Here is a 22,993-nt window from a genome sequence, read left to right as displayed (position 1 = left end):
AGAATGAAGGTACATGCAACAATGTACATTGTACAAATCACTTCAAATATTTGTGCTTGTGCAACGGAACATTCTCCCCACCCCTCCATTTTGGCCACACGCACCACAGGCATGGCAGGCCCCAGAAGGTTGGCCAAAGGCATATGTATAAGGCAGGCATAGGCAAACTCCGGCCCTCCAGATGTTTGGGACTACAATTCCCATCATCCCTGAACACTGGTCCTGTTAGCTAGGGCTGATGGGAATTGTAGTCCCAAACATCTGGAGGGCCGGAGTTTGCTTATGCCTGGTATAAGGCCAACAAAGGTCAACCACCTCTCTTCTAGAGTGTCTTTCATTGGGGTGAAACAATTCATCTAAATTGCATTGCAGATTGTGACGTAGCCTAAAAATACTGAGAGTAATGCTCTGCAATAAAAGATTAGACTTTTGAGCACTCTCCTATAAACAACCAATGAAATAATCTAGCTTGCTCCAAATGGGATAGAGTGACATTAAGCCCCCTATACATCAGTCCATTTCAAATAATTACCTGGTACCTTGGGAAGCACACTGCATTATGACAGCAAAATTTACCACCTAGAGGAGAAAATGGCCATAAATACTGGTTCTTTCATATACTACTAGCAACTAAACAAGGGATGTGAGCCAAGTCATATGGATGGATCTGCCCTAGGAGGGAACTAGAGCAAAGGACTGGTTCACACATTTATTTTTAAGTAGTAAAACATGAGGTGTTTTCTACCTTATTTTCATATGGGGAGCCATTTGCCTGAAATGTCTCCTCTGTGAAAATCCCTGCAATTACCACATCAAATAAAACACTTCAAAATAATATTTTCCCCAATAGCAGTAACCTTTTTTCTGTTCTGTAAAGGTTATTTTCAGTGCTACAATCACAATTTCTCAGTTTTCTAATCTCAAATTGAGTCCTCCACATTTTCAGATCAATTTGTGATTTCTTTAAAAAGGGAGTCCTTGTGAAAATTCACCAGCATTTTAGTGTGAATTTCTCCTAATATATACATGTTATGCAATTTCACCCAATAGAAACATCTCTGCAAAGCCATAATCCCATAAAACCATTGTCGTTGGGTTTTTTTGTGGGGGGACGCAGGGGTACGCATACCTCTAAACATTTTGTGAATCTATGTTTGGCTTCATTGCAGGGCAGTATTTCAATATGAGTAGGAAAATGAGAGTACCCCTAAACATTTTATTTAGAAAAAAGCACTGCCTAAAATAATACATTTTGTACGTTATTTTCAATAATAAATGCATATTTCTTTGCCCCAGATTATGCATTTTCTTCATAGTACTTGGCTGTATAATTCAGAGAAGCACATATTTTGAAGGATGACTGTGTTTCAGTTCTCATATTGTTTCAGAAAACACAAATTAGGTAAACAGGGGGCAGATTTTCTCCCTTCCCTACTGAGGACCCAGAAAATGGTCTGCAGGTACATCACCTACTTCTACTAAGTTGAAGTAGCTAAGCAACTCTAAAAACTGTCAACTGCCTGGATAGTGGACTAGTAAGAGGAACTATATGTAAATCCCCCTGAGCAAAGACATAACATGCACAGCTTGGCCATTGACCATTAAGGAACAGTAATCCCCCCACCCCACCATTATTAACATGCTTTTCTCCAAATCCAGACTCATTCAGAGCAATCAGATAGGGGGTTTGTACACCATCTTTGTGGTTCTTCTGCATGTATGCTGCCACTAGACCATGTAGAAGCAGGTCTTGGCTCCTTCCCCAAAACATGCAAGCAAAGGCTCTTACTTATAGTAGGAAGGAGGGTTTTGTTCAAGCAAGTAATGGCACAGGCTGAGCCACAGACACAAGGCTCGGGAGTCACAATCCAGGAGAGGCGAGAAGTTCAAAAGAGATGAAGGTATGCCAACAAGTTTTTAAAGATAAGGCATGATGTCAGGAGTGGGAAACTCAATTGCAAAGCCAAACCATGTGGAAAACAGGCTGGAAATCACCACCCATCAGCTGCTGGATCAAGACTTCAAGGCTGCTGGTCAGGCTCTTTCCATCCCCTGCATGGTGAAGCCTGGTAGCATTGTGGCATCAGGTCATTGACAGGTGGGTGGCCTGCAGAGAGTAGGGAAGATAAGGCCAAACCAGGTTCCTCTTCCATGCCCTAAGCCAGGGGTCAGCAACCTTTTTCAGCTGTGGGCCAGTCCAACATCCCTCAGACCATGTGGTGGGCCAGACTATACTTGGGGGGGGGGGGGGAATATGAACGAATTCCTATGCCCCACAAATAACCCAGAGAGGCATTTTAAATAAAAGCACACATTCTACTCGTGTAAAAACACCAGGCAGGCCCCACAAATAACCGAGAGATACATTTTAAATAAAAGGACACATTCTACTGATGTAAAAACACACTGGACCATCCATGGGACGGATTGAGAAGGCAATTGGGCTGCATCTGGCCCACGGGCCTTAGGTTGCCTACCCCTGCCCTAAGCAGCTTACTGTCCTCAAATGTGGTGGAAGATGCTGTCCCGTCCTTGCTGCTGAAATAAGAATCTGGTCAGGGAGGGATGTTGTATTGCGCATCTCCTGCCCATCAGGCTCCTCATGATTGATGTTGACACAGCTTCAATCTCTTCCCTTACTCAGCACAACCAAAACATCACAACAATTCAGCTCAAGGAAAAGCTCATCTGAGTACCTATTACATTCCTATCAGCAAGCTGAGAACTTTTCCATCTTTCCCTTGCAGCAGCAAGAGCACCTCTCCTCATGAAATTGAACAGTCTGGGTTTCAAGTCCCCTGGAGGAAAATTGTGGCTCATCTGAGAACACGGTGACACAGCGGAGTCAAACAGGAACACAGGAAAGGACAGGAAGAGCTGGGGAATGAGGGGCGTCATTTTCAGGTGCCCAAAAAAGAAATGCAAAGAGGACTAAACTGTTAGGTCGCTGCTTAATCCCCAGTAATTTTGACAAGCAACTAGAGGGTGAGGGAAGAAGCAGTGTTGTAAATTATGCTTCAGTGATCTGGATGTGACTGAGGAGAGCGGGGAGGAAAGAAGATTAGAAGAAGGGGATTAAAAAGAAGGAGAACAGCATAGAAGGAGTCAGACTGAGGTCTACAAAGTGGTGTAACTGACAAAATGTCAGTATACATTGCAGGTTACACCTGTCCAGAGGCGCCCGCTTGCAAGGGCGATGGGGTGGGGGGCAACGTTACAAGTGTTTGATGTCAGGAGGAGCCGGGGGTGAAGCCAAACATGGCAGTTGTTATGTAATATGTTTATAGATGACCATAAGTACTGATTGTTTAAGGACCTATTGATCTTTTTCATGTGTACAGCTGGAAATATATAAACACAATATTGGAAAACGGCTGCTAACTTGTCTCTAAAGGTATGGTGAGATGCACTATAGAACAAAGCTGTTATGGAGAAACTAACAAAACACCTCATGAAGGAACACAAAGGCCAAAGACAATTTCAAAACAGTATGGTTCATGTTTATTCAGTACACTGGAAATGACCATGTTGTCTCTTCACCGCCAGCTAAGCATGGCTCACTCTGAGACAGTCTGTTAAGCCAGAGAGTAGAAGACACTTAACTGATATAATCAACTCTAAACTATTGTTTGGACCTGCCTAATATTTGACTGTATGGTGTACATTGTAAATACATGGAATGTTTCTTGGGTGATAGAGGTATCTGGGGCTTCTCTGTTATAAGCATTTCAGAAGCTGAAAAATAAGGTTTTGGAAACCCCTGCGTCTACTGTACTAGGAGCACATCAGATCTCACTCATTCTCATTCTCTTTCCCTCTCTCCCACCTCGCTTTCACAAACACATACTTCCCAAAGCAAAGGGCACATGACCCTTTCTTCATATCAAGCTTAACAAGAGTAACTCCAGGGAGAGGATGGAAACATGGCAACGCTACCGGTCGAACCCTGCGTGTTCGAATTCCAGCTATTTCTGAGGATGCCTCTGACCTGCACTCTCGCACACACTGCAAAGGAATCACTTTCATGAACTTAATCTCCAGAGTGTCTAACAGGGAAAGGGGAAATGAGAGAAAACATTTTCCTAGCAATGCCTGGCCATTCGTCTTGCATGAACGGAACAAAGAAAACAAGCATAACCCTTGCACCGCAGCCTCCAGCCTAGAATTCTCACTCAGGGTGTGTTTATGGATTTCTTGGTTGTTCATTCCCCAAGGAATGTCAACAATAAAAAAGTGGGCTTGGGTTGTATCTGGGTTAAGATAAGCTAAGAGAAAGTTAAGAGAAGTAACAATGAACCCTACCTTGTGCAAGGTGGCATTTTGTTTTTGCCCCCCACCCCCAAGCAACAGCATGTTTATCTGCTCAAATGTTTATTTGTTTGTCATTTTCACTTCTTTTTACACTTTGAAATCTGCTGCTTATGGGGGAGCATGTTTGTTGCACAGACCAGCCAATCAAAGCTGTGCAGAGCCCTGCTCTGCATCCAGACTTGGGGTCTATTGCATTACTTATCCTGATTATAATGGTAGCATTTCTGTCCCAGTTTCTAATGTTCCTTTTATGTGCTATGGACCATAAAACATGGAAATTATGAGGTAATGAAACATCATGAAAATGGAATGAAGTGCTGTCTGAATACAGCCTCAATCAAATGAGCACTGTGCAAATCTGGCTTCTACTCAAACATGAACAACAGGCTCCTCCTGGCCCTGAAGAAAAAGGACGGGGAACCCGTGCCCTTCCAGATGTTCACAGAATCATAGAACTGTAGAGTTGGAAGGGACTCCAGGGCCATCCAGTCCAACCCCCTGCAGTGCAGAAATCGTTACAGTGGTACCTCAGGTTAAGAACTTAATTCGTTCTGGAGATCCGTTCTTAACCTGAAACTGTTCTTAACCTGAGGTACCACTTTAGCTAATGGGGCCTCCCGCCGCCCCGTGATTTCTATTCTCATCCTGAAGCAAAGTTCTTAACCCGAGGTACTATTTCTGGGTTAGTGAAGTCTGTAACCTGAAGCGTCTGCAACCTGAAGCATCTGTAATGCAAGGTACCACTGTACGAAAGAATCCCTGACAGATGGTCATCCAAAAATCTGTTTAGAAACCTTCAGTAAAGGAGAGTCCACCACCTTCTGAGGGAGTCCATTCCACTGTCAAACAGTTCTTACCATCATAAAGTTCTTTCTTGTTACGTGAATCCTCTGGTTCAGGTCGTCCCTTCTGGAGCAGCAGAAAACAAGCTTGCTCCATCTTCCAGGTGACAGCCCTTCAGAGATTTGAAGATGGGCCTCATATCATCTCTCAGTCTTCTTTTCTTCAGACTGAAACATACTCAACTCCCCCAACTATTCCACAAGGTCCTGTTGTGAGCTCCTCATTGGGCCATCTGGTTGTCCCTTTGGCCTGACCCAAGCCCTTCTTTCAGTTCCAATGTGGCTCCTGGGAGTCCCACATCAACCTGAGGGCCCCATGTCCAACTACCCCTTTCTACAGCTAATTCACCTTCCTACAAATCCCACCATCCCTGGCCATTGGCCATGCTGGCGAGCCTAAGGAGAGTTCAACAACACCTGGAGAGCTATATGCTCCTCTTCCCTGTCAGAAAGACAGCGAGTCCTTTTCCAAGGTGGGGTCCCTGCCAAAAAAATTTGCATGGCTGCACACCCCCAGAGTGAAATTGAAGTGACACTGGCAATTAACTGAGCGCTCAGTGCAGCAGATGATTTCTCTGTTGTTACATCTTTACTATAATTCTGAATGCTAACAAATTAAGGGGAATAATGAGAAAACTAAGTGCTCCCACACATATCTCCAAGGATGAAACTGGCCTGTGTGCCTTTACTCTGCTGGTGTCGAGTATCTTGGATTAGATGAACTATGGCTCTTACAGGGAGTCAGGTTAATTTGGAGCATTTTTACTAAACCACTTTGACCAGGAAAGGGGCGGGGGGGGGAATGGTTTACCTCCTGGTTCAAAAACAAATCTGGTCCCACTTCCTGAAATCTGATCCAATCTGATATGACATGAACTTTCAGCATTATAGTGGCCCCAAGTCCTCTGTTCATGTACCATTATCCTTTCCAAAAAAAGAGAGAAGTTTTCAGAAGGAAGGAGAGCAAATTAAGGCAAATGGGAAGACAAGAATGCTGGCAGAATCTCTGAGCTTCTTTTTCTGTGAACCAACCTCCCTGCGGACACCGCCCGCCTGCTGACATTCCACCAGCACCGGCTGAAGAATAATTAGCCAAGGCAGCTGCTGGAACGTTGGATTAAAATGATACTAGATGAATTTCATTTTGCTCCATTTCACTTGATTTGAGCTTTTGCTGTGCTCCCTCCCTCCTTTGCCTGCTCTGACTGCTGCTGTTTAACACCCACATGGCAATTCCCGTAGTAATTCTGTTCCCTGCGTGTGCATTCAAAAGAACCTCATTTGAATGTCTGCTACCTCTTCCCCCCTTCCATCATAAGACTGTGACCAGATGCAGATCCCAAGGTTTCAGCATCAACTGGAAAAAAAAATTCTCCCTGCCCTCCCCCGCCCCACACATGTTTACCATCTGGCGTGACAAAGAGTTCTGTGGAACTTGAAAGTTTGCACACTGTTTTGTGATATTTTGGTGGGACTAATAAAGGTATTGTTGTAATATGGAATTTGAAATATTTTTGATGAGCCAACATGGCTACCTTCACTCTCTTTGTGACTTGGGGAAAACAAAAGCAAAATTAGACACTCCTACCAACTGCTAGATATAGCCATCCAGTTTGGCTGCAAAAAGAATGATCCAAAATATGAAATTTCATAGGCTCTCAAACACCGGTGGCCATTGTATGTCATCTGTTGCATACTGAAAATATGATTGCTGTCTAGCCATCACAACACACACACACCACACACAGTGGTTTTCAAGCTACATATTTGCTAGGGAACTTGGCTTTATGTAGGGTGTTTGGAGAAGCTTAGTGTTGATGGAAGAAATTCTTTGAAAGAAAGCTAATCACTGCCACTGTTCCCATGTAAACCACAGCTATAGGTGAGTGTTGGGTGCACTATAGTCAGGGGTGGAAAATCTGGTCATGGGAGTTGTGGTCCAACAACATCTGGAAACCAACCACAGCTCTGCACTAGAGCATACTCTCACTTCACAGTGATTGGTGGTGAAGACAAGTGGTATCCCACACAAATTGAATTTGAATATCCTAAAATCCTGTGCAACATTTAAAGGGTTCCTTATGTTCTCTGTAGACAGATTGACAACATTGAAATATCAAGATGACATACCTAGTCAAATACTACATGCATGCATGTATGCCAAAGGCTTCATGCATGTAACTATCAGATACTATAACATATTGACTGTTTGATAAAAAATGAAATCAAGTATCACTAGGTCTCACATGTAGCTTTCAAATATCCTTAGAATATTCGGCAGATGTTTGAGCAGCCAAAGGTCACTGGCAGAATTTTTCATGCTAAAATGCCACTGCAAAGTTGTCCCAAATACGTAGAGTAGCTGCTGTGAGCTGTATTAGTGTGAGCAATACGGAACTGCTCAGCCTTGTACTGCATATGAAATTCATAATTGGCTAGGCATGTAAGCTTTAGTAAGCCTAATAATTGGATATATCGATAACTGGATGATCAGTGGAACCCAATTATAATCAGCAGGGACAAAGTTTAACTGTTCGAGCTAAGGGACAAAGGCACATTTGTCTATTTTTTAAAGGCTATTTTGGCTCTAATACATTGGAGCTGGATCAGATAAGACTAGCCACTGAACACAAACAAGGGCAGCAAGGATTCTGTGAGGGCTGCTGCCACCTCTGATGGCTCGCCTGCTGCTCTCTTTCTCTGGCAGGCTCATGAACCCTCTTCATTCTGGCTTCCACAGGGTAGCTGGATGAGGACTTCAGTCTCCGCCATGCCACCCAGAGGGAGACTGCAGATGAACTGCAACTGCTCCTTCCACCAGCAGCCTTCTGTGGTGCAACACCCAGAGCATAGATGGTTAACCTTTTATCAGCCAAATTCATGCTTCACCAATTCTCCCAGGGCCCCATGTCAGTGTTGCAGGTGGTCAAAGCAATTTTGAACATATACTGCCACACAGACAGAGGCACATAGCCCACCTCCTCAACTGATCCAGGCAAACCAGCTGAGGAGGAGGGTTGTTAATTCCCCTCCACTCATCAAATGATTGATTTGCTGGCCAGGAAGAGGGTGATTTGTGGGGTGAATGCTGTGTCTAGTAAACAAACGAGCAAACCATTTTTGCCACCACTGCCATGACCAATGTGGGTTGTTATTGTTTTTTCGGGGGGGGGGGTTAAAATTGATTGTGGGGCCTGGACTAGACCCCTGAACAAGGGCTTAGAAACCCCTGGCCTAGAGAGAAAGAGGATGAACAAACAGGCAGCACTGCAGTAAAGAGAGGAGAGAAGTTGTCAATTACTGTTTTCTGTTTAATATCTCTCCTCACCAGCAATGGCTGACAGTCGGCTCCTTTTTCAAAAGTGTGCCTAACATACTGTGCAGTTTGTCCTCAGGTCTCAGTGAGCGGTGACATTTATGGAAATGCAAGGAGAGCAGAACTGCACCTGCCAGGTGCAGACCTGACCAGAATCTTCCTCCTCTTTCATCCGTGATAAGAGATCTAAGTTCCCGATAGGATTAAGAACTGGAAGCATCAGGATGAAAGGAGGCAAGGGATAATAAGTGCAGGGAACCTCAAAGAGCATGTTAGCAAACTGCTAAAGCTGTATCCATTCTCTCTGTTATGGTCACACATCCGTCTACTGCAAATATACCCAGGTTTAAGGAAAATTTTAAAAGCCAGGAACATTTTTGGCCAAACCTGGGATGGTAACGGAGCTGAACTGAGATCACCAAGAGACACTCAAAGCAAGAGGCACTGAACTAGACACTGCTTCTCACCTGTCTTATGGTGTGGAAGGAGCAGAAAAGGGATTTGGGTGGTAGTTTGGGGTGGCCCTGTGGGTTAAACCACAGAGCCTAGGGCTTGCTGATCCGAAGGTCAGTGATTCAAATCCCCACAATGGGGTGAGCTCCCATTGCTCGGTCCCTGCTCCTGCCGACCTAGCAGTTCGAAAGCATGTCAAAGTGCAAGTAGATAAATAGGTACCACTCCGGCAGGAAGGTAAACAGCGTTTCCGTGCGCTGCTCTGGTTCGCCAGAAGCGGTTCAGTCATGCTGGCCACATGACCCGGAAGCTGTATGCCGGCTCCCTCGGCCAATAAAGCGAGATGAGCGCCACAACCCCAGAGTCGTCCACGACTGGACCTAACGGTCAGGGGTCCCTTTACCTGCTACCCTTCATGAAAAACGCCTAACCACTCATACACTGTCTTTTGGGTTACAGCTTCATCTCCATACATAATGTCCTACTTTGCAGAGCACAGTCCTCACTTGGGAGGAGTCTGCTATTTGAAGGGCTACCCCAGTCCAAGGCTGCATACAAATCATGTACTTAAAGGGCATTTAAAACATGCAACCATGTCAAGAATTGTGACATATGAATTAGCATGTGGAAATGTTAAGCAAATTCATATCCTCTTTGGTCTTCTTGTCTGACAACATGTAAATAGTACCCTAAGGAGGACTGGGAAAGAGGCCTCTCATACTGGCATCCACATCATATTTGTAAAATAGGGTCTGCATGTGCAGCTTCAGCAGGTTTATACACAGACTAATGACAGGTGAGATGGGAGAGCAGAGAGGGAGGGATGGACAGATAAACTCATTTAGGAATCAGTGAGGACAATAGAGTCTCAGTTCTGCAAAACAACCTCCAATAAGATCACTGCTGGGGGTGGGGCAAGGGATAGAATACACAAGGCTTTACCATCTTCAGCACATACATAGGCTTTGTCTCATTTTAACTGCTGTAGCTTTACCTCAAAGAATGCTGGGAATTGTAGTTTAAAGGTGATAGGGAACTGTGCCAGAGATCACTGGCGGAGGAAGAGGAGTTCGGGGGGAACGCACCACCCCCGGCAGCGCGACCCCCAGGGTGCCATCGTGGCTGCCTCCACCCACTCGCGCTGGGCGCCCCACCCCCACAGGCGGCGTGCCACTCCATGCCCCCAGGACATGTGCCATGCCCCTGCAGGCAGTGTGCCATGCCCCCGCCTGCTTTCCGACCCCAGTGCCGGAGCATGAGGCTCTGCCACTGCCAGAGATCCCTAGCCCGCCTCTTGGAACACTGCCCAAGAGTGCAGTTTAATTATATAGGGTAAAGAATGAGCAAGGCCTTTGAGCAATGCAGCTTTGGGACCGAGTCTTGCATCCTGGCTTAAACATGTCAAAACTCACCATTTGGAGCTGCCAAATGTGGGAGACAGCAGCTCTGAGATGCAGAAATGTGGCTGGGAGTGTGAACCAAGGAGAAAGAGGAAGGCCTGAAGGGATCCTGATGGACTGAAAACTTGCTTGAATAAGCTTGTTACTTCACTGGCATTGGGTTAAAAGAGCAATTGTGTTTTACTAGCTGATTTAACGATGTGTCTTCTAATGCCTTTGCTTACTTGTCTGTGGTATTTCTACAGAGAATCTGTATTTTGCTGTTTGTTTGTAGATCGGGGGACAAATGTCTTGTTCTGGGGTGTGTCTGTGTAGTGTTATTCATTTGTGGGGGTAGGCTGTATGTGAGACCCTTCTAACCCCTGGATCAAGCAAGCGTTAAAATATAACCCAGGATAGCTTCCTGATGAGGCGATTGTCTGGGTGATGGGCCATTAAAGAGAGCAAAGGAAAGGGGCTCTGTGTGAGAATGCAAATGGGTGGGGGGTGGAAACACGAACCCTTAGAATCTCACACCACTCAGAGATCCCCCACCTTTTCTTTTACAGAATACATTTTCAAAACATACACAGAGATCTTTTGCTATTGCAGTTTTCTGGCAATGGGACACCAGCAAATCCTCTTTTTTGTTTTGGAAATATGAACACTCTGTTCTGAATCATCTATAGGCTCACTCTGCTGATATTCACAGCTATAATCTAGCTCAATCTAGAGTATTCATAACCTTCTTTTCTGAGCATAAGGGGGGGGGGAGTTTCACATTTATCTTGATCCGTACCTCAAGTTTGAATCACAGAAACACAGGGTGGAATTCAGTGTCATAATCATCTGATTGCTTCTTCAGTGCAAGCATTTCCCCTAGCTAGCTGGAACAATCCCCCCTCTCCTCTCCCGACCTGTGCACTGGTCTGGGGGGTTCTACTGACCCTCCAGAGTGGATTTAGAAGAGGTGCAGGGGATGTGCAGGGGGGGGGGAATCCCATTACACTTGCAAGATCTCGTGCACTGGCTTCCACTAGCACACCAGGTTGGTTGAATCAGGGCCACAGGGTGGCATTCAACCAAGTTTTACTCATTGAAATTAATGGACCTAAGTTAGTCATGTTCATTCAGTTGTATGGTAGTACTCTGGGTAAAACTGAGCTGAATACCACACATGGAGTTAGAAGGAAGCTAAGAGGTCATCTAGTTCAAGCCATAGCTCAGTGCAGGATTTGCATGGCACCCAAGGCTGGCCAAGCTATTTGGGCAGCTGAGGCAGAAAATCTAGTAACGGTCTCTTCTCCTTCCTGGTTGTAAAAAACACAACAATCACAAATTAAATATTTCACAACTTGCTGCTCTTGTCCAAACTTGGGTTTGGACATAATGCTACGCCAGACTAGTTCCAAGTAGCATGGCAGCAACAGGACCAGAGAAAGAGCACATGGTGGCTGAAATATTCACTCCAGAAACTCACTTGTATTTCCTCATTTCTGCTGAGCTATGTTTTGGCTCCATGTTACATGCAAATTGGGCCACTGCCAACCAGTTCTCACCATTAGGGGAGTGTGCTGCCTCATGCTTAGCCAAAATTTGCTTCCCTGCCATTTCCAGCTCTTGGGTCTACTCCTGCCTTCTGGAGCAAAACAGACCAATTCTCCTCCATCTTCAGCTGTTCCTTTTATACTTACTTTTCTCTTCTCCATTCTAAACGTACCCACCCAGCTCCATCACATTAGGATCCTATAGCTCAACAATTATTAGTTAGCAAATGTTCTTTGTACCCCCAAGCAGTGCACTTCTCCTCACCCAGGAGGTGTGCCAGAGCCGTCTGTAATCTATGGCTAGCAGTTTCTCCTTATTGAAGAAATATTAAGGCAGAAACAAAGGGAGTGCAGATTTCTTCCCAGCAGGGATGTGTCTGCATCAAGACTACGGTGTCTCCCCAGCTAGCTTGCATTTAATAGACAAATTCCATCGCACAGTATGGAGTACAAACAAGATTTCTCCACCTTCATTACAAATAAAGCCAGTGGGAGCAAGGCAATGACCAATAATGCCATGTCTATCTTATCCTGGGCGAACCTGCAGAGGATCTGGAAATGTCAGGCAAAATCAAAGGAAAAGGGAGATCCTATCTGAAGTTCAACATACTCTTTCATCTCACAATCATGCCAGCTGGCAAACACTATTAACACGAATCAATATCCCCATTGGGTTGTGGTGGGTGAGATCCCGCGCACACACCCACACACACACATATCCAAGATGCACTACTAATACAGTCTCAAATTCTATTCCTTTTTTGCTTTCTCATTCTCTCTCTTCACTCTTTATCTCCCTGTTCACCCTTTTCTTTTGTGTCCTTCTCAAGTAAGCTTACAATAGAGAAAACAATTATTCATCTCCTGAGCTTTCATGTTGACTATCTTTCTTTACTAGTAGGAGTGTAAATCAGTGAAACGTCTTTAGTCTCTTTGCACCAAACTGTTATCTCTTAAATTGGCAGTTGGGGATACACCTAGAACATCTTTTGCCAAGCTGGTGCCCTCCAGCTGCATTGGACTTCAATTCCCCTCAGCCCAACCAGCACCATTGATGGGAACTGTAGTCCCAAACACCTGGCTGGTGAAGGCTGTCCCAGAGTGCATCTTTATGTACACCCTTGAAGTAATTATAATAACTAAATGACTTTAATCAAGGTTCTCCGTTCCGAGAATTAATTCATCTTTCCTGTTTATGCCTGTTGATTGGGCTTCATAAAGACTTCCTTTAAAAAATCTCAGTTGCTACACAGGAGTTCTAGCTTTTGCTTAGCACAATGTCGCATTTTTGAGGTGGTCATCACCCTTCTCTGTAACTGTAACCAAAGACATGCTACTTTTAAAATAAAATCAAACTACCTACCATTATCTATTGTTCAGGTCACACTCCTTTAAAGAGATGTAATTACTAACCGTGTGTCTTTCCCTTTCGCCTGCAGTCAAAGAGGGATACTTGACTGCAACAGATTAAGGAACTTTTTATCTGATCACACAAATATACAGGCAGCCATCAGTTACCGGTAGTTGCAAATGGCATCAGAAAAAACAAAGGTTTCACTCATACACACAGATGGCAGTTGACAATAAGCAAGGACTTGTGCCTGATTGGGCTGATTCCATGAGCACACCTCAGTCTAAAGTCAACTGCATTCATTTCGAAATAACTTCTAAGAAATGTATGTAAGAGCAACATACCTAATATATGTTGCCTGTCTCTACAGAAATAAACTTATGGTTATAAAGGCATGCATACTTCACACATGGCAGCAGCATTTTAATCATGCAGACATAATAATTTTCTTTGTAGCATATAAACAAGATATGTATAGAGTGCAAAAAAAATCAAAAAGTTGACAGCTTATTAAAAACAAATTCATTTTAGTAGCCCGCACATATACACACACTCCTATAAAACTATTATCCGAAAAGGACATAGTGTCCAACCATGAGCAAAAGTAAACATATTATAAGCAAATGGTCCCATATGCCTGCATACAATTGTCTTATATTTAAAACAAATCTAAATTGAGCCAAAGAGCTCTGATCCAATAGGATTTATTGTGTGTGCATATGCACATTATTTATCTTTCCACTGCAGACATATGGGTATGTTTAAGACCCTATCCACATGCAGCTACTTGTCTTCGCATCCACTTAGGGTGACTTTCTTGGGAATGACAATATATCTCCTCTTATTCATCAACGATCCACAGATTTATGTGAACATACTGATTGCAGGTATAACAAAACACTATTCAAACAAATGGGTGTGTGCGTAAATGAGAACGTATGATTATCATTCACAGGCATGGCATTCGATTCATTGCTTAAAATAAGAATAAAGGGCTACACACACAAAAAAAAAAAACCACAGAGATACAGTGTAACATCATATAGTACACAGTGCACACACATTCACAAAATTGTCACTCATGCTTTCTTCCACCAGACAAGACTTTAAACAAAGAAAGAGAAGAACACTGCCTTACTTTTCCCTCCTCTCGCCTCCTTTATGTGATTTCTTCCCTGGTGCCTTAATTTCAAGACTTCAGCAGAGCTGGAATTCTTGGGCAGAGATAACACAAAAGCAACTAACCAAACCGTTGAGCGCAAGAACACCGATTGACTCAGGATAGAGCTTGCTAGCAAAGAAAGGACAGAGAGACAAAGCCTAGCAATAAGAGCAGTGTTGAATAGGTATCTTCCTAATTGTAAGGGAAGTGTGTGTGTGTGTGTGTGTGTGTGTGTGTGTGTGTGTGTGTGTGTGTAAGGAAGGGGGGAGGGAAGCCCTTGGACGAGTGCATATGAAGAGGCCTCCCTCCCTCCGGCATAGGCTATGGAAAGGAGCTTTGCAACCTGAAAGTGAGGTTATTGAATACATTATTCCCCATCCCTTGCTCTCTCCTCATTGGCCCGCAGCGCAGGCAAGACTTCTGCATCAATGGTGTTATGATGAGATCTTTACATTCACCGCACAGTTCCACACTGTTACCTTCTGCTAAGGCAGGCTCCTGGATCTGGGCATTATTACCCAGTTAGGAAGCTCAATTAAGAACCTAATTAATTCTAAAGTGAAAAAGCACCAAATTAATTTGCAGTCTCTCTCCCTCAGGCACACACACTATATTATTTCTGTCTCCCTGCGACCAGATTTTAAAAATCACAACTCTCAATTTATTTTATGATTTCAACACAACAGGAAATTACAGATTGTATTCTGTGTCTCAAAGAGCAGCGCCTCCTTTATAAAATGTAGCTAGCCATCTATTGTTCACCACCAGCACTTTGGCTTCCCTTGAGGTCCGTTTCTGAGGTGGCAATTTGCAACCACAGACTAGGATCATAGAATCATAGAATCATAGAGTTGGAATAGACCACAAGGGCCATCGAGTCCAACCCCCTGCCAAGCAGGAAACACCATCAGAGCACTCCTGACATATGGTTGTCAAGCCTCTGCTTAAAGACCTCCAAAGTAGGAGACTCCACCACACTCCTTGGCAGCAAATTCCACAGTCGAACAGCTCTTACTGTCAGGAAGTTCTTCCTAATGTTTAGGTGGAATCTTCTTTCTTGTAGTTTGGATCCATTGCTCCGTGTCCGCTTCTCTGGAGCAGCAGAAAACAACCTTTCTCCCTCCTCTATGTGACATCCTTTTTTTTCTTTTCAGCTCTATGTGACATCCTTTTATATATTTGAACATGGCTATCATATCACCCCTTAACCTCCTCTTCTCCAGGCTAAACATGCCCAGCTCCCTTAGCCGCTCCTCATAAGGCATCGTTTCCAGGCCTCTGACCATTTTGGTTGCCCTCCTCTGGACACGTTCCAGTTTGTCAGTGTCCTTCTTGAACTGTGGTGCCCAGAACTGGACACAGTACTCCAGGTAGCTTATAAGGCTTATAAAGAGTGACAAGATATGTGGGGGACTGTTTAAAGGACAGGTCATCCAAATCACTTTTCTGGAGTTGAAGATGGGAAGAGGACCTGATTGGAATCTAGGATTTGGTCCTTCTTTGAAATGTATCAGTCCACATAAAGGTGTTCTTGTGAGCACTCAGGACTGAGTGATGCACACTGGGGTCTTTCCTTATTAGGCTGGGCAGAAAAACAGAAGCCACCGCTCCCCCTTCCACCCGCCAGCATCTGTGCAACTTTCAGAAGCAGCAATGATGGTACAAACATTGTGTGCTCTTGATCTTTCTTTTTGACTTTGTTCCTAGCTGGGCTTCTTTTTAAAAAAATTATTATTGTTATTATTTGGCTTGGTGGCTTTCATTTGCATGATCCTCACAATGGAGCTTGACAGAACTTTTGTTCTTAGTGGATGAATGGTCACTAAAAATAACTGTGCCGCCGAAGATTTGCTTCTGTAATTCTTTTCATGAAGTGAATTGCCATTAAGAAATGTTTTGCAATAGGAGTCCAGTTCTGCAGAACCAGGCTGATCTACCCAGAGATGGAGGGCTCTGCCTATGACTCACCTGGCAAAGAGGTGAATACAGTTTGGAGATATAGTTTGCTGCTTATCTAGTGTCTAGACTCTAGTATGATTGCCACTGGTGGCTGTATCTACAGATCTCACTATCTCCAGAGCACATGCAGAATATTGGTATCCCATAGACCCAAAGGAAATGATAGGAAAGAGAAATTTAGATACATGCAGAACTCTGCAAAAGGGGCTCTGGCACTTTTGGGTGCATCCAAAATGGCACAGCTTGTTTTGTGAGATTTGGTACTGATAACTGCAGAAGTAAAGGGACTCATTGACACATTTCACCCAGCAGTCTGCTTTTGATGTTCAGTTCACAGCCCTCTTTTCCAATGTAAAATCTTGTATCAAGCTGCACAGCAAGCCAATTGGGCGCCTGGGGCAGCATGTGGGGCGGGGCGAGCCGGGGCAGGATGCTCCGTGGAGTCTGCCTGCCTGCTCCCACTCAGCCGCCCTACAGCGGAGGGGGAGGTGGCGGGCAGACCGTTTGGGGCAGCGCAGAGCCTGAGAGCGCCCAAGTCACCGCGTCACTCCCAAGAGAGATGAATGGCTCGGGCACGCTGCAAGCCCCGTGGTGAGTGCCGCCCAGCATTTTGTCACCCCCCTCAGTGGTGACACCCGGGGAGACTGTCCCTACTGCACCCCCTTCCTCCGCCCATGCTTGTATCCTGCTGAACTGTCTCTTGACTGATCCTTCATGCTGACATCCAAGAGACCATGGAGTGTGCCTCTGGGGTGAAGCCAAACTGCTGCTTTAGCAGCATCAAAGTGACCTCCCCAGGGCACAAGACTGGGCAGTGTGTATGGAGCTCCTGAGCTGCCCAGATGACAAGATCGTCCTCTCAGCCTCACTGTTGTGGTCCAAAGGAAAGCAGAGCAATATGTTTGGCACCAGCTTGGCTGCAGGAGTGGCCAGAAGGAGTCATACAAGGCACCATCCAGCCATCTTAGGGACTCCACTCTGGATTTGTGTAAGCCAGCCTTTCTCAATCTGTGGGTCCCCAGATGTTATTGAACTACAACTCCCATCACCCCTAGCTAGCAAAGCCAGAGCTTAGGGATGATGGGAGTTGTAGTCCAAAAACATCTGGGGACCCACAGGTTGAGAACCGCTAGTGTAAGCCTTCCTTAGCCTTTTTTTCCTCCCAAAGATATCCCACAAGGCAGTGGAGGTTTAGGATCAGAGTTTTCCTTCTCCTAGATGGGCTACCTTCCCAAGTTGACAAGCCCCATCTGCCCCTCACTTCTCCCTACAGCACATGCAGAAACCACCTTCTTGACTGGACCCACTATTAGTCTTGTCTGCTCAACCCATCTTCACATGCAGGGGCAGTCCCTAACTCACCGAAGGTTTGAGACCCATCAGCTGCCCTCACCTGGTATAGCCAGCCAATCAAACCATTCCTGGGATGTGGTCGCTGTTGCATGCTGGCAGCTTCTAGGAGCCACAGATGAGGGTTGAGTGAAGGGTGGGGACCAAAAGTAGACAAACTACCTCAGAAACAGCATGATGTGTCCCCCACCAGAGAGGTGCTACCCCACCCCATACAGCCCCCCCCCCCAGCTTGATGCATCCAAAATATAGTGGAATCAGAATAGAAGTAACCAGTGCTATTTTTCTAGGAAAAGAGGTGCTAGAACTCACCATAAACATCTCCTTCGTTCTCTTAAAATGGCAATGGCGTCCACCTGAGAAGTGCCGGAACTGAGTTCTGGTGAGTTCTGGCTGGAAAAATAGCCCTTTAAGTAACTTTCTTCTATCTGCTCATTCATGCCTTAACTTAGTTAACTTGTATGGTACCCTCTCCTAGAACTCAGCACAGCTGTATCACAGTTCTGGACCTGGTGAGTTCACAACTCTATCTCAAGCTTATTCTCCCTGCCCCCCTCCCCCCGCTGCCACCGTCGACCCAGTGCACTGCAGAAAGGTATTAAAATTATGTAAGAACGTGTGATTTCATAGCCACAATTACACAAATTTGGTATTATTGAAGGAAAGAACTGGAGCCACACTTCCAGTAGGAGGAAGGATATTGTGCTATCATGCCACATCACTTTCCAGATGCTCACCAGAAACACTTCCACAACAACGCAGGGCTGGCAAGATGATGTGTTCTTTGACCTCTTACTCTATCCATAGTATTTTGTTGTCTACATGTCTCATGTTTCTCAGTGAGCTGGCTTGCAGCACCTCTTCTCTTTTGTAATGCCTTTCTGAAAAGGTCTCATCTGAACACACACAAACACACCCTTCGACACCTGCCACTTTGCTTGATGCACCAAGGGCACAGAAGTCATGATGGACACAATAGTGAAGGTACAATGGTGGATCAACTAAATTCACAAGACAAGAATGAAAGAGCAGGAATTCAGTGAAGGGACTCACTCTGAAACTTCCTTAAACTCTCCACTAGCAGGTTCTCAACTGAATTATACCATGTGACCTGAAGTAAACACAATTCATTGCTTGTGACACCAGACCAGCAATATGGGAAGCAAATCACCATCTGAGTGAGCCTATAGCAGACCAGGGGTAGCCAATATGGCCGTGCCTTCCAGATGTTGTTGGACTACAGATCCCATGATCTCTGACCACAGACTGCGGGGACTGATGGGAGCTGGAGTCCAACAACACTGGATACCCCTCTGCAGCTGATCCAAGAATCTGCTGTAACAATGGCTAAATAAAATAGTCAAAGTCTTTTATTTGCACAGATATTAGCTAATTTGAATATAATTTAAGATACTATGCCAGTCAGAGGTTTAATGTGCTGTACAGATGTGCAGTTTGTGGTTTTCTTTGCCAAGTACCCAAATCTAAATTGTGGCCTATTCATTTTCTTTCAGAACTTCCCATCACCTAGAATCAAGGCGGGCAGGTTGTTTTTGTATTCATAGCACACCTGAGATGGAGTCAAGCTACCACAAAGTACATAATCAAGACTGTGTGTCCCCAAAGTAATCAGATGTAGACACTGAATTAACCATTCAGCTAGACCAGATTAAAGCATCTCAAATACTATGAGAGCTAATGAGCAACAAAATTATTGCACCTCTGTGAACTTCAAAAGCAGCATTTGCAAACATAATGGTATTTTCAGAAGCATCATTCATGAGCACATATGAGGCAGATCTGAACTTAAAGTTCTTGATGGAAGCACCATGAAAATTCAGTAGAGCTATCAGATTGATTGAAAGTTGTCTATGAATATTTAGTTGTTCTCTATTTGAAACAGGAGCTGCAATGGAGAGATATTTAACCGTCTGGTTTTATAATTCCGCTTTAGTAGCAGTGTTGTGTGTCACAGATATAGCAGCATCCTAATCCCTGCATACAACGGACAGAGGTATCCAGGCCTTTAAGAAATCCCCTATGAAGTTTTCCCTGCTCCTAGAGGTCACTAATGTGACACATGGCATGAATTTTCAGTGCCCCATCCTCATAATACAGTTGGCCTGCCACTGTTATTTACTTGCTGTTACATTTATATCCTGCCTTTTCTCCAAAGAGCTCAAGGTGGCAAACACACTTATTCTCATCTCCACAACAACCCTGTGAGGTAGGTTAGGCTGAGAGACAATGACTGCCCCAAAGTCACCCAGTGAGCTCCTTGGCCAAGTGAGGACTGGAAGCCTGGTTTTGCAGGTCCTAGTCCAGCACTCCAAGATGAACTTAAAAACAAAATCACTAAGTATGCTGCTCTCAGGAGTCCTTGCTGCTCCAGCTTCCCACACTTCAAATAAAACTCAGGGGAAGACACCATAAAGTAACTTTTCCCATGTGTCTTTTTGAAATCAGGAAGCCCAGGCAACCGGGGAGAAGCTGGAATGCAATTTCAGTCCTAACAGTCATGCATGGTAGAAGCTGATAGCAAGTAATGAATAATAGTTCTTTCTGCATCATAAATTGGAAGGAAAAGGTGTGCCCTAAGTTGCACTGCAGAACACCAATGTGGTTGACATTATCTGAGTCACGTATGCATCCCTGGCATTCAGTACTGACCATCACAAATGGAAGGAAAGGCAGATTTCAGAATCGGTCTCCCCCACAGTATAAGCTGCAGAATCCTTAGCAGGTTTTGTCTTGCAGAACAGCCGTCCAACTTGAAGGCACACCCCTTCCACCCACCCTAGGTATTAATTGGGCAGTAGCTCCAGAAATTAATGTGCACGTTGCACAGGACAGTGGAACAGGGGTGTCACCATTACTCCAGTTCTTCCCATCTCCTCATTAAGCTGGAAACAGACAATAGTTTCCAAGAGAGGGTAGAGCCATCTTTTCCCCATTATTTACACCAAGGGTGGGGAACTCTCCTCTTTCCTGTTGAAGGCCACCTTTCCTCTCCTCACTTTGTTTGTGGTATAGATTATCCTTGTGAAATATCACTGGCCCATCTAGTCCAGTTTTATCGGCAATGATTGGCAGCGGTTTAAAACCCGCCATCCTCTGCATGCAACCAGGTGATCTACCACTGAACTAGGGGACATTTCCCCAAATCTTCTACTTTTTATTCATTCATTTTGCTGTGTGTTTTTGCGTTTACAGTGGTGCCCCGCAAGACAAATGCCTCGCAAGACGGAAAACCCGCTAGACGAAAGGGTTTTCCGTTTTTGAGCTGCTTTGCAAGACGATTTTCCCTATGGGCTTGCTTTGCAAGACGAAAACGTCTTGCGAGTGTTCTGATTTTATTCCGCTTTCCCCCCTTTTTCTAAGCCACTAAGCCGCTAATAGCCTTTTAGCCGCTAATCTGCTAAGCCTTTAATAGCCGCTAAGCCGCTAATAGGGTTGCTTCGCAAGACGAAAAAACCTCTAGACGAAGAGACTCACGGAACGGATTAATTTCGTCTTGTGAGGCACCACTGTATATTGATGTTAGCTGACTTTGGCATCTAGTGTGGAAACACAGGCTTTAAATCATAGGTAGGCACACTAAGGCCCGGGGGCCGGATCCAGCCCAATCGCCTTCTCAATCTAGCCAGTGGACGGTCTGGGAATCAGCATGTTTTTTACATATTTATTTAAAATGCATCTCTGGGTTATTTGTGGGGCATAGGAATTCATTCATATATTTTTTTTCAAAATATAGTCCAGCCCCCAGCAAGGTCTGAGGGACAGTGGACCGGACCCCTGCTGAAAAAGTTTGCTGACCCCTGCTATAAATCATTTCTATTATTAAACAAACAACACATATACACTTATGGGAGGGGGATTGGTGACAAAGTAGTGAAGAAAAAGGCCACTGGTCAAAAATAAGGTGGCATCTAGGTTATACACAAACACAAGGGAAGCCTTGCTAGATCAGACCAATGGGCTACCTAGTCAAGCATCCTGTTATCACAGTGGCCAAGCAGATGACCATGAGAATCCCAAAAGTGGAACCTGAGTGCAACAGCACTCCCTCCACTTCTGATTCCCAGCAACTAATACTGCCTCCAACAGTGGAGAAAGGACATAGCCATTGAAAGTCCACAAATGTGTCTAATCCCCATTTAAAGCCATCCAAGGTGGTGGCCATCATTACTTCCTGCAGGAGCAAGATCCACAGTGGACATCAGTTCAGATCCCTGTCCTCTTTCTCACACACATGTGCTGTGAGGTCTTGGGTTAGTCGTTCAGTAGCCATACCTTGTTTCATCTCTTTGCTTATTAAAAAGGGGTTTGAATGGCTTCCCCCAGCTCTCAGAGACACGGGCAGAGACTGCACTAATGAGAACGGAATGATCAGCGGCTGTTGCATTAGTGAAGGCAGGGCAATTAATACGGAGCCGGCTCATTTCTGAGAAAATGAGCTGCAATGGAAAAGAAGGTTAAGGGAGGGAGGGGTGCGGAATAGCCTAGAGGTGTGAACAAAGAGGCCTGGGGGAATGTGATGGGAGAAAGGGACCAGGCGGGGGGAGCAAAGGTGGAGAAAGCGATGGAGTGTGTCTTCAGGATCTGATTGATGATTCCTTTCCCCCTCCTCAGCTCCTCCTCCAAGCTGAGCAGAGAGGAGACCAGAATCATCTGTCTTCATTACATCATCCAAATAGGCTCTGTCAGTTTACACTGTAAAAGTAATCAATATTCCCTTGCGGCCAGCAAGCTGCCTGTCAGGCTTTAGCAAGTAGACCCCACCTCTGGTATTGCCTGTGGGAATGGGGCCTTCGCTCCCAGAGGCACATTCACTCCTCTCTCTCTTTAAACACACACACACACACACTTTCCTCTCATCAGCAGTATGTGACTATGTTTAGCTGTACCTCACTAAGGGAACTGTGCTGGGTCAGTTATTGGAGTACTGCCAACAAATATATGATACGGTTATGTTAGATGGTTCAGAATTGTGCAAGGTGTCTGAGTGCCTCTTCATGAATTTGTGTGTGTGTCAAATTATTTGTCAAATTTTAGATTTGTTGACAGTACTTGGGACTCTGCATGTATAAGTTAGCATGTGTGCTAAATGGGCCCAGATTTCAGCTTTATAATTTTTTTAAATCCTAGTTTCTAGTCCTCATGGTCTCAGATTTAAACCTGGTGGCACAAGTTTACTTTACAGCTAATATAATGATGAAATTGCTACCACTATGGTATCATGTGCTGCTAAAAGATTCAAAGAATCACAGCTGACTCTCATTTCCCTAGGTAGGTGTGTGGGGTGTGTGTGTGTGTGTGTGTG

The 22,993-nt window shown here is 44.8% G+C and overlaps 1 protein-coding gene across 5 annotated transcripts in view; it reads right to left on the bottom strand.

Moving 5' to 3' along the window:
* Positions 1-22,993, bottom strand: part of BLACAT1 (BLACAT1 overlapping LEMD1 locus) — an 81,702-nt gene that overhangs the window by 41,206 nt on the left and 17,503 nt on the right. For 2 of the 5 annotated variants that reach the window (XR_014008017.1, XM_081193599.1), the window contains exon 1: positions 14,338-14,679. The exons of 2 other annotated variants lie outside the window; for them this stretch is intronic. Coding sequence is in view for 1 of the 3 variants with exons in the window: in XM_081193594.1 (XP_081049720.1) it covers positions 10,335-10,337 (3 nt within the window). In the remaining 2 variants the exon portion in view is untranslated. Of the gene's footprint in view, positions 1-10,334; positions 12,250-14,337; positions 14,680-22,993 lie in introns of those variants that run through there. One more of the 5 variants, XM_081193594.1, reaches the window with a different exon arrangement.

Source organism: Podarcis bocagei, assembly GCF_964188305.1.
Source record: "Podarcis bocagei genome assembly, chromosome: 5".
In the NCBI taxonomy this organism is placed as follows: Eukaryota; Metazoa; Chordata; class Lepidosauria; order Squamata; family Lacertidae; genus Podarcis; species Podarcis bocagei.
Note: the sequence above shows the minus strand (reverse complement) of the source record. Positions and strands in the feature narration are given on the sequence as shown.